At 56.6% G+C, this 12,068-nt stretch overlaps 2 protein-coding genes across 5 annotated transcripts in view; one reads left to right on the forward strand and one right to left on the reverse strand.

The window, feature by feature from the left end:
• LOC144949368 (uncharacterized) overlaps positions 1-3,440 on the reverse strand; it is a 31,253-nt gene extending 27,813 nt beyond the window's left edge. The window contains exon 1 of one of the 3 annotated variants that reach the window (XM_078879367.1): positions 2,689-3,440. The gene's annotated coding sequence lies outside the window, so the exon portion shown is untranslated. Of the gene's footprint in view, positions 1-2,587 lie in introns of all 3 variants that reach the window. The other 2 variants (XM_078879366.1, XM_078879368.1) reach the window with 2 other exon arrangements.
• Positions 3,441-7,627: 4,187 nt separating this feature from the next.
• GLMN (glomulin, FKBP associated protein) overlaps positions 7,628-12,068 on the forward strand; it is a 37,720-nt gene continuing 33,279 nt past the window's right edge. Inside the window, exons 1-2 of one of the 2 annotated variants that reach the window (XM_078879370.1) lie at positions 7,628-7,716; positions 8,195-8,339. In XM_078879370.1, the coding sequence (XP_078735496.1) occupies positions 8,268-8,339 (72 nt within the window). In that variant the 5' untranslated portion in view covers positions 7,628-7,716; positions 8,195-8,267. The other variant, XM_078879371.1, reaches the window with a different exon arrangement.

The raw sequence follows: 12,068 nt of genomic DNA on the forward strand, positions 1-12,068 counted from the left end.
ACTCAGGGGGGTGACGCTGGGGGTGTCTCTCACTCAGGGGAGTGACGCTGGGGGTGTCTCTCACTCAGGGGAGTGATGCTGGGGGTGTCACTCACTCAGGGGGGTGACGCTGGGGGTGTCACTCACTCAGGGGAGTGACGCTGGGGGTGTCTCTCACTCAGGGGGGTGACGCTGGGGGTGTCTCTCACTCGGGGGAGTGACGCTGGGGGTGTCTCTCACTCAGGGGGGTGACGCTGGGGGTGTCTCTCACTCAGGGGGGTGACGCTGGGGGTATCTCTCACTCAGGGGGGTGACGCTGGGGGTGTCTCTCACTCAGGGGAGTGACGCTGGGGGTGTCTCTCACGCAGAGGAGTGACGCTGGGGGTGTCTCTCACTCAGGGGGGTGACGCTGGGGGTGTCTCTCACTCAGGGGGGTGACGCTGGGGGTGTCTCTCACTCAGGGGGGTGACGCTGGGGGTGTCTCTCACTCAGGGGAGTGACGCTGGGGGTGTCTCTCATTCAGGGGAGTGACGCTGGGGGTGTCTCTCACTCAGGGGGGTGATGCTGGGGGTGTCACTCACTCAGGGGGGTGACGCTGGGGGTGTCTCTCACTCAGGGGGGTGACGCTGGGGGTGTCTCTCACTCAGGGGGGTGACACTGGGGGTGTCTCAGTCAGAGGGGTGTCTCTCACTCAGGGGAGTGACGCTGGGGGTGTCTCTAACTCAGGGGGGTGACGCTGGGGGTGTCACTCACTAGGGGGGTGTCGCTGGGGGTGTCACTCACTCAGGGTGGTGACGCTGGGGGTGTCTCTCACTCGGGGGGGTGACGCTGGGGGTGTCACTCACTCAGGGGGTGACGCTGGGGGTGTCACTTACTCAGGGGGGGTGACGCTGGGGGTGTCTCTCACTCAGGGGAGTGACGCTGGGGGTGTCTCTCACTCAGGGGAGTGACGCTGGGGGTGTCTCTCACTCAGGGAGTGACGCTGGGGGTGTCTCTCACTCAGGGGGGTGACGCTGGGGGTGTCTCTCACTCAGGGGAGTGACGCTGGGGGTGTCTCTCACTCAGGGGAGTGACGCTGGGGGTGTCACTCACTCAGGGGGGTGACGCTGGGGGTGTCTCTCACTCAGGGGAGTGACGCTGGGGGTGTCTCTCACTCAGGGGAGTGATGCTGGGGGTGTCACTCACTCAGGGGGGTGACGCTGGGGGTGTCACTCACTCAGGGGAGTGACGCTGGGGGTGTCTCTCACTCAGGGGGGTGACGCTGGGGGTGTCTCACTCGGGGGAGTGACGCTGGGGGTGTCTCTCACTCAGGGGGGTGACGCTGGGGGTGTCTCTCACTCAGGGGGGTGACGCTGGGGGTATCTCTCACTCAGGGGGGTGACGCTGGGGGTGTCTCTCACTCAGGGGAGTGACGCTGGGGGTGTCTCTCACGCAGAGGAGTGACGCTGGGGGTGTCTCTCACTCAGGGGGGTGACGCTGGGGGTGTCTCTCACTCAGGGGGGTGACGCTGGGGGTGTCTCTCACTCAGGGGAGTGACGCTGGGGGTGTCTCTCATTCAGGGGAGTGACGCTGGGGGTGTCTCTCACTCAGGGGGGGTGACGCTGGGGGTGTCTCTCACTCAGGGGGGTGATGCTGGGGGTGTCACTCACTCAGGGGGGTGACGCTGGGGGTGTCTCTCACTCAGGGGGGTGACGCTGGGGGTGTCTCTCACTCAGGGGGGTGACACTGGGGGTGTCTCAGTCAGAGGGGTGTCTCTCACTCAGGGGAGTGACGCTGGGGGTGTCTCTAACTCAGGGGGGTGACGCTGGGGGTGTCACTCACTAGGGGGGTGTCGCTGGGGGTGTCACTCACTCAGGGGGGTGACGCTGGGGGTGTCTCTCACTCGGGGGGGTGACGCTGGGGGTGTCACTCACTCAGGGGGTGACGCTGGGGGTGTCACTTACTCAGGGGGGGTGACGCTGGGGGTGTCTCTCACTAGGGGGGGTGACGCTGGGGGTGTCTCTCACTAGGGGGGTGACGCTGGGGGTGTCACTCACTCAGGGGGGTGATGCTGGGGGTGTCTCTCACTAGGGGGGTGACGCTAGGGGTGTCACTCACTCAGGGGGGGTGAAGCTGGGGGTGTCTCTCACTCGGGGGGGTGACGCTGGGGGTGTCACTCACTAGGGGGGTGACGCTGGGGGTGTCTCTCACTCAGGGGGGTGACGCTGGGGGTGTCTCTCACTCGGTGGGGTGACGCTGGGGGTGTCACTCACTCAGGGGGGTGACGCTGGGGGTGTCTCTCACTCGGGGGGGTGACGCTGGGAATGTCACTCACTCAGGGGAGTGTCGCTGGGGGTGTCACTCACTCAGGGGGGTGACGCTGGGGGTGTCTCTCACTAGGGGGGTAACGCTGGGGGTGTCTCTCACTCAGGGGGGTGACGCTGGGGGTGTCTCTCACTCGGTGGGGTGACGCTGGGGGTGTCACTCACTCAGGGGGGTGACGCTGGGGGTGTCTCTCACTCGGGGGGGTGACGCTGGGGGTGTCTCTCACTGAGTGTGGAGACGTCTGGCGCCTGGTCACGGTTGACTACGTACGGTGCGAAAGAAGTTCAACAATACGGTAACATACACAGAGGCCCCAATGTCGAGGCCTGCCCCCCCCGACTCTCCTGTGCAGTGGTTTGATGCCTTACGCCAGCGGGAGTCGTGGACGTGGGACGAGCCACTCACCCGGGCGCCGCGGAGCAGCAGGAGGAGCAGTAGGAGGAGCAGCAGAAGAAGGAGCAGCAGCAGGAGGAGCAGCAGGAGGAGCAGGAGGAGCCGGCGGGCTGCGGCGGCGGCGGTGACGACGACTCGGGGCTCCGCTGCGGGGCCAGGCGCGAGTGCCGCGTCTCGGGCTTGCCCACGAACTTCGGGAGGGATCTGGGGGGGGGGGTCCCACGCTGCCAGGGAGGGTCTCTCAGGGAGTCTCTCTCGGGGGGCCTCTCAGGGGGTCTCGTTGGCCGAGCCTCTCCGCCTCCAGTCAGCCAGGCGGGAGGCTGCTCCCCGGGGCGGCGCGCGATGACCGCGGCAGCCGGCGCTCCGCCCGGGGGGGTACGCGGGTAAAGCTGCAGCAGAAGAGGCCGGGGCTACATCGATGAGAGTGGGGGACAGTAGCAGCAGGGGGGGGCAGTAGCAGCAGGGGGGGGGGGCAGCAGCAGCAGCAGGGGGGGGCAGCAGGAGGGGAGGCAGCAGCAGAGGCCACCGGGAGCAGCAGCGACATCGGCCGCGGCCTGGGGAGGGCAGCACCTGGCCCAGCATGCACCGCGCGCCACCCACGCGGGCCGCTTCCGCTACTGCACTCACCCGGACGTCAGCACTCAAATCGCAGACGCATTGCCGCATGCACCCTGACACACACACACCACGTCCTTGGGTCTTTCGGTAGAGTCACGTAACTTTATCGAAAGATCCAAGGATATGAGTTCCTGCAGTCACTAAAGCTTTAAGTCAAGATTCATCCTGATACAACCAAAACAAAGAGCACACCACCGTACCCATCCTAATATTGGCGCAGTATAACACTAACTACCGTAATCACGCTAATATAACCACACACATAGACCATACACTATCGCACTCACTCTAATATAACCACCCACACACACAGCATACTATCGTTCTCACACTAATATCACCCACACACAGCATACTATCGCACTCACACTAATATCACCACCCACACACGCCGGATTTAAAAGATCCCAAACTTGTATGGACAGCCATGAAGGCCCTTGATGGTAAACACGTGTGAATATCGAGGAGCACCGCTGAGGCGTTTGCTCAATTGGCAGTTGCCTTTATTATCAAACTACAATTAGTGCCTAGAGGTCAATGGGTTTAACTCGCACGCTGCACCTGCAGGCAGGTCCAGCCTTGTGGCCATGCACGTGCGTAGCCAACCGCGCTCACCGGAGGTGCAGGGGAAGGACAACAAACTGAACACACAACTGTGCTAAAGACATGCTGCAATTTCAATCTAGATTTAAAAGTGCCCAGCTCCAGTGCCTTTCTAATGCAACCGATCACCCACCTCCTGACCCATCCTCCCCATTGCCCCCAATCAGAAATGTAATTTCCTCCCAATCTCGTAATGAGGTCCTAACCTTGCTCTCCACGCTCCACAACACCGTCCTCGGGTGTTGATGGTGCCCGTGTCCTGCCTGCCTTTGCCCTCCACTGTGTGGGGATCTCCCATCGTAAAACCGATGGCCGCATAATTCAACCTCTCCATTCTCGAGGCATCCGTTCCTCGTGCGCCCCTCATAAAGGCGGCGCTGCAGACAACCCGAACAACTGGCACCCTATCTCGGCCCTCTCCTCAAGATCTTTGAGAAGATCTTACAATCGCAATTAACAAATTGCATCTCATCCCATGCCCCATTCCAGGGGTCGGCAACGAAATTAACAAGAAGAGCCATTTTTTTCAAATTCTGTAAAGATAACAGGACCCTGCGGGGTGGGCTGGTAGGAATAATACTAATACCGGTACAGGGATATAGACCGCACACACACGCACACGCGCACACACGCGCATAAACGTACACACGCACACACACACGCACACACACCGCACGCACACACACACACATACATGCACGCACGCACGCACGCACACGTAATGAAGTTGTGTTGCTACGCTTCCAGTTCGCCGTGAATAACGAACCGAAGCCCAATAGCGCCCATTCATCACGCCGCTCGAGTGGGCCGGACACGCACACACGCACGCACACACACGCACACAGTCACACATATACACACACGCACGCACACACAGACACGCACACACACGCGCATACACACGCGCATACACACGCACACACACGCACGCACGCGCAGGGGGAGCGGGCGGCCATCTTGTCGGACGGACGGACGGACAAACGGACGCGGACGGACGGACGGACAAACGGACGCGGACGGACGGACGGACAAACGGTCGGACGATATAATCTATTGGTGGTCTGGTCCACTTCGTTCCTACCAGTATAAACAGGACCCTGCGGGGTGGGCTGGTAGGAATAATACTAATAACGGTACAGGGATATCGACCGCACACACACGCACACGCGCACACACGCGCATAAACGTACACACGCACACACACACGCACACACACCGCACGCACACACACATACATGCACGCACGCACACGTAATGAAGTTGTGTTGCTACGCTTCCAGTTCGCCGTGAATAACGATCCGAAGCCCAATAGCGCCCATTCATCACGCCGCTCGAGTGGGCCGGACACGCACACACGCACACACACACACGCACACAGTCACACATATACACGCACGCACACACAGACACGCACACACACGCGCATACACACGCACACACACGCACGCACGCAAACACACACGCACACACACACACACGCGCAGGGGGAGCGGGCGGCCATCTTGTCGGACGGACGGACGGACAAACGGACGCGGACGGACGGACGGACAAACGGACGCGGACGGACGGACGGACAAACGGACGCGGACGGACAAACGGTCGGACGATATAATCTATTGGTGGTCTGGTCCACTTCGTTCCTACCAGTAACAGGACCCTGCGGGGTGGGCTGGTAGGAATAATACTAATACCGGTACAGGGATATCGACCGCACACACACGCACACACACACACGCACACACACACACGCACACAAACCGCACGCACACACACACACGTACGTACACACACATGCACGCACGCACACGTAATGAAGTTGTGTTGCTACGCTTCCAGTTCGCCGTGAATAACGATCCGAAGCCCAATAGCGCCCATTCATCACGTCGCTCGAGTGGGCCGGGCACGCACACACGCACGCACACACATGCACACAGTCACACATATACACACACGCACGCACACACGCACACACAGACACGCACACACACGCGCATACACACGCACACACACGCAAGCACGCAAACACACACGCACACACACGCGCATACACACGCACACACACACGCATACACACACGCACGCACGCGCACACACGCGCGCACACACACACGCACCTCTCACCTGCAAGGCAGCGGTCGCCGCTTCTCCTCCCACATCTCTCGTCGCGGCAGCTGTAACGATGGTGCAAGTTTGTTTTTATCATCAATTCCTCCTCCACCCCTCCCCGCCACTGTTCACCCACCAGAATAAATGAGTTCGCCCATAGTCAGTCGATCAAAAAGTTTCGCCGTGAGGCGCCGGAAGCGACGGCCATCTTGTTTAATTCACATCACAGGGGGAGCGGGCGGCCATCTTGTCGGACAGGGTCATGCCAAGTGTTTGCAGTAGGGGGCGATGTTGATACACGGACGGACGGACGGACGATATAATCTATTGGTGGTCTGGTCCACTTCGTTCCTACCAGTAAAACCCCCTCCTTATCTCAAGTGCCGCCACGCATGTATCTTGAACTTCGTTCGCACCGTACGTAGCCAAGCGTGCTCGTGGCGGTGCGCGTGGAGACGGGATGGCACGTGGCAAGTCGTCGAAGAGCCGCGCGCTGCTCCCGAGCCCTCGCAGGCCGCCCACCTCGGCCCTCTTCCAGCCTGAGCCCCTCTGGCTCTTGGTGACAACGGAGCCACCCTCGGTCCTGTTGGCTTCGTCGTCAGCAGTGTGACATCTCGTAGTCACTGCGCCCCATGCGCTTCCTCGACTCGTCTCAAACATTTGACATTTGGAGGCTAGGAGATGTCAGCTACCTCGCCTGGTGCACAGGAGGTCGTGGGTTCGATCCCGACCCTGACGCCTGCTGCTGTATATTTGGAGTTTGCGTGTCCCTCTCTCTCATCATCATCACGGTGGCTAGGAGATGTCAGCTACCTCGCCTGGTATACAGGAGGTCGTGGGTTCGATCCCGACCCTGACGCCTGCTGCTGTATATTTGGAGTTTGCGTGTCCCTCTCTCTCATCATCATCACGGTGGCTAGGAGATGTTAACTACCTCGCCTGGTATACAGCAGGTCGTGATGGGTTAGATCCCGACCCTGACGCCTGCTGCTGCTGAATATTTGAAGTTTGCGTGTTCTCCCGGTGGTCGCGTGGATTTTTCTCCGTGTCCTCCGGTTTTCCCCTCCACATTTAGAATGAACATGCGTTTAGAGTATGACATTTCCACGTGATAAGCCACTTCGTTGAGCTATCATTTGTGGTCAGGTCGCTTCTGAAAGGGAGTAGAGCTCAGTGGTAAAATAAAAATTTATAGTTCGTGTTAGTTTGTTGTCCTTCCCCTGCAGCTCCGATTAGCACTGTTGGCTACGTACAGTGCGAAAGAAGTTCAACACTTTACTAATAAAATGAATTTAATCGGAGCACAAACGACCGTACTCACGACAATATAACTACACACAGAGTACACACGCTACCTAGTGAGGGGGGAAACGCAACACATTCGTCAACAACAGTGTGGCCTTAATAGACCCTTCATCAATATAGGAGTTGATGTTCCCTATCGCACAATATTTAAATTGCCTTGTGAATACGACAGCGACGATTACGAAGCCAACTTGGAGTTAACGGGATCGCCACTCCACGTGGATTTGCATCGCCCTGGGAGCGCCCAGGGTGACGTCACCACGCGGCGCTCGCGCCTCGCTCCCTTGCCGATGACGGTCGCGCCGTCACGTGACCGGGGCGCGCGCACGCACGTGGTGCGGATGGCAGCGGTGACCCCTGACCCCGCGAGCGGTGCCCACAGAGATGTGAGGGGAGATCGGTGGTGAGGTAAGAGCGGTGGTGAGGCAGGTGGTGAGGTAAGAGCGGTGGTGAGGTAAGAGCGGTGGTGAGGCAGCTGGTGAGGGGAGAGCGGTGGTGAGGCAGGTGGTGAGGGGAGAGCGGTGGTGAGGCAGGTGGTGAGGGTAGACCGGTGGTGAGGGAAGAGCGGTGATGAGGTGAGAGCGGTGGTAAGGTGAGAGCGGTGGTGAGGCAGGTGGTGAGGCAAGAGCGATGGTGAGGTAAGAGCGGTGGTGAGGCAGCTGGTGAGGTAAGAGCGGTGGTGAGGCAGCTGGTGAGGGGAGAGCGGTGGTGAGGCAGGTGGTGAGGGGAGACCGGTGGTGAGAGGGGAGGTGAGGGGAGAGGTCAGGGGAGAGGGGTGCTGCAGTAGCGCCAAGCGCGGCCGTGAGTCGTGGACGTGCAAAGCCGTGCGCTGTGCTGCTGGTGTCGCTGTCGTTCACCGCCTCGACCCTCCCCGCACGTCACTCAGCCTGCCCGTCAGAAGAGGGGAGCGAGGGGAAGCAGAGGAGGAGGAGGCGCCCGCCGTGAGCGTCGGGGCAGCGATGGAGGCCGAGGCCGCCTCGGAGGCGGCGACCACGGCGGACGAGCAGCTCCGCCACGCGCTGTCTCTCAGCGTGAGCACAACACTCTCACTCACAACACTCGCAACACTCTCACTCACAACACTCTCACTCACAACACTCACAACACTCTCACTCACAACACTCTCACTCACAACACTCTCACACCACTCTCACTCACAACACTCACGACGCTCTCACTCACAACACTCTCACTCACAACACTCTCACTCACAACACTCTCACTCAACACTCACAACACTCTCACTCACAACACTCTCACTCACAACACTCACAACGCTCTCACTCACAACACTCTCACTCACAACACTCTCACTCACAACACTCTCACTCACAACACTCACAACACTCTCACTCACAACACTCTCACTCACAACACTCACAACACTCTCACTCACAACACTCTCACTCACAACACTCTCACTCACAACACTCTCACTCACAAAACTCTCACTCACAACACTCTCACTCACAACACTCTCACTCACAACACTCTCACTCACAACACTCACAACACTCTCACTCACAACACTCTCACTCACAACACTCTCACTCACAACACTCTCACACCACTCTCACTCACAACACTCTCACTCACAACACTCGCAACACTCTCACTCACAACACTCTCACTCACACCACTCTCACTCACAACACTCTCACTCACAACACTCTCACTCACAACACTCACAACACTCTCACTCACAACACTCACAACACTCTCACTCACAACACTCACAACACTCACTCACACCACTCTCACTCACACCACTCTCACTCACACCACTCTCACTCACATCACTCTCACTCACAACACTCACAACACTCTCACCACTCTCACTCACAACACTCTCACAACACTCACAACACTCTCACTCAACACTCACAACACCCTCATTCACACCACTCTCACTCACAACACTCTCACTCACAACACTCTCACTCACAACACTCTCACTCACAACACTCACAACACTCTCACTCACAACACTCTCACTCAACACTCACAACACTCTCACTCACACTACTCTCACTCACACTCACAACACTCACAACACTCTCACTCACAACACTCTCACTCACAACACTCATAACACTCTCACTCACAACACTCTCACTCACACCACTCTCACTCACAACACTCTCACTCACAACACTCTCACTCACACCACTCTCACTCACAACACTCTCACTCACACCACTCACACCACTCTCACTCACACCACTCTCACTCACACCACTCACACCACTCTCACTCACAACACTCTCACTCACAACACTCTCACTCACAACATTCTCACTCACAACACTCTCACTCACAACACTCTCACTCACACCACTCTCACTCACAACACTCTCACTCACACCACTCTCACTCACAACACTCTCACTCACAACACTCTCACTCACACCACTCTCACTCACAACACTCTCACTCACACCACTCTCACTCACACCACTCTCACTCACAACACTCTCACTCACAACACTCTCACTCACAACACTCTCACTCACAACAGTCTCACTCACACCACTCTCACTCACACCACTCACACCACTCTCACTCACACCACTCTCACTCACAACACTCTCACTCACAACACTCTCACTCACAACACTCTCACTCACAAAACTTTCACTCACACCACTCACACCACTCTTACTCACACCACTCTCACTCACAACACTCTCACTCACAACACCCTCACTCACAACACTCTCACTCACAACACTCACAACACCCTCACTCACAACACTCTCACTCACAATACTCTCACTCACAATACTCTCACAACACTCTCACTCACAACACTCTCACTCTCACTCACAACACTCTCACTCACAACACTCTCACAACACTCACTCAAAATACTCTCACTCACAACACTCTCACAACACTGTCACTCACAACACTCTCACTCACACCACTCTCACTCACACCACTCTCACTCACAACACTCTCACTCACAACACTCTCACTCACAACACTCTCACTCACAACACTCTCACTCACACCACGCTCACTCACACCACCCTCACAACACTCTCACTCACACCACTCTCACTCACAACACTCACACTCAGAACACTCTCACTCACAACACTCTCACTCACAACACTCTCACTCACAACACTCTCACAACACTCACTCAAAATACTCTCACTCACAACACTCTCACAACACTGTCACTCACAACACTCTCACTCACACCACTCTCACTCACACCACTCTCACTCACAACACTCTCACTCACAACACTCTCACTCACAACACTCTCACTCACAACACTCTCACTCACACCACGCTCACTCACACCACCCTCACAACACTCTCACTCACACCACTCTCACTCACAACACTCACACTCAGAACACTCTCACTCACAACACTCTCACTCACACAACACGCTCACTCACAACACTCTCACTCACAACACTCTCACTCACAATACTCTCACTCACACCACTCTCACTCACAACACTCTCACTCACACCACTCTCACTCACAACACTCTCACTCACACCACTCTCACTCACACCACTCTCACTCACACCACTCTTACTCACAACACTCTCACTCACAACACTCTCACTCACAACACTCTCACTCACAACACTCTCACTCACACCACTCTCACTCACACCACTCTCACTCACAACACTCTCACTCACAACACTCTCACTCACAACACTCACAACACTCTCACTCACAACACTCTCACTCACAACACTCTCACTCACAACACTCTCACTCAACACTCACAACACTCTCACTCACAACACTCTCACTCACAACACTCACAACGCTCTCACTCACAACACTCTCACTCACAACACTCTCACTCACAACACTCTCACTCACAACACTCACAACACTCTCACTCACAACACTCTCACTCACAACACTCACAACACTCTCACTCACAACACTCTCACTCACAACACTCTCACTCACAACACTCTCACTCACAAAACTCTCACTCACAACACTCTCACTCACAACACTCTCACTCACAACACTCTCACTCACAACACTCTCACTCACACCACTCTCACTCACACCACTCTCACTCACAACACTCTCACTCACAACACTCTCACTCACAACACTCTCACTCACAACACTCTCACTCACAACACTCAAAACACTCTCACTCACAACACTCTCACTCACAACACTCTCACTCACAACACTCTCACACCACTCTCACTCACAACACTCTCACTCACAACACTCGCAACACTCTCACTCACAACACTCTCACTCACACCACTCTCACTCACAACACTCTCACTCACAACACTCTCACTCACAACACTCACAACACTCTCACTCACAACACTCACAACACTCTCACTCACAACACTCACAACACTCACTCACACCACTCTCACTCACACCACTCTCACTCACACCACTCTCACTCACATCACTCTCACTCACAACACTCACAACACTCTCACCACTCTCACTCACAACACTCTCACAACACTCACAACACTCTCACTCAACACTCACAACACTCTCATTCACACCACTCTCACTCACAACACTCTCACTCACAACACTCTCACTCACAACACTCTCACTCACAACACTCACAACACTCTCACTCACAACACTCTCACTCAACACTCACAACACTCTCACTCACACTACTCTCACTCACACTCACAACACTCACAACACTCTCACTCACAACACTCTCACTCACAACACTCATAACACTCTCACTCACAACACTCTCACTCACACCACTC

Source organism: Lampetra fluviatilis, chromosome 53 (assembly GCF_964198595.1).
Source record: "Lampetra fluviatilis chromosome 53, kcLamFluv1.1, whole genome shotgun sequence".
NCBI lineage: Eukaryota > Metazoa > Chordata > Hyperoartia > Petromyzontiformes > Petromyzontidae > Lampetra > Lampetra fluviatilis.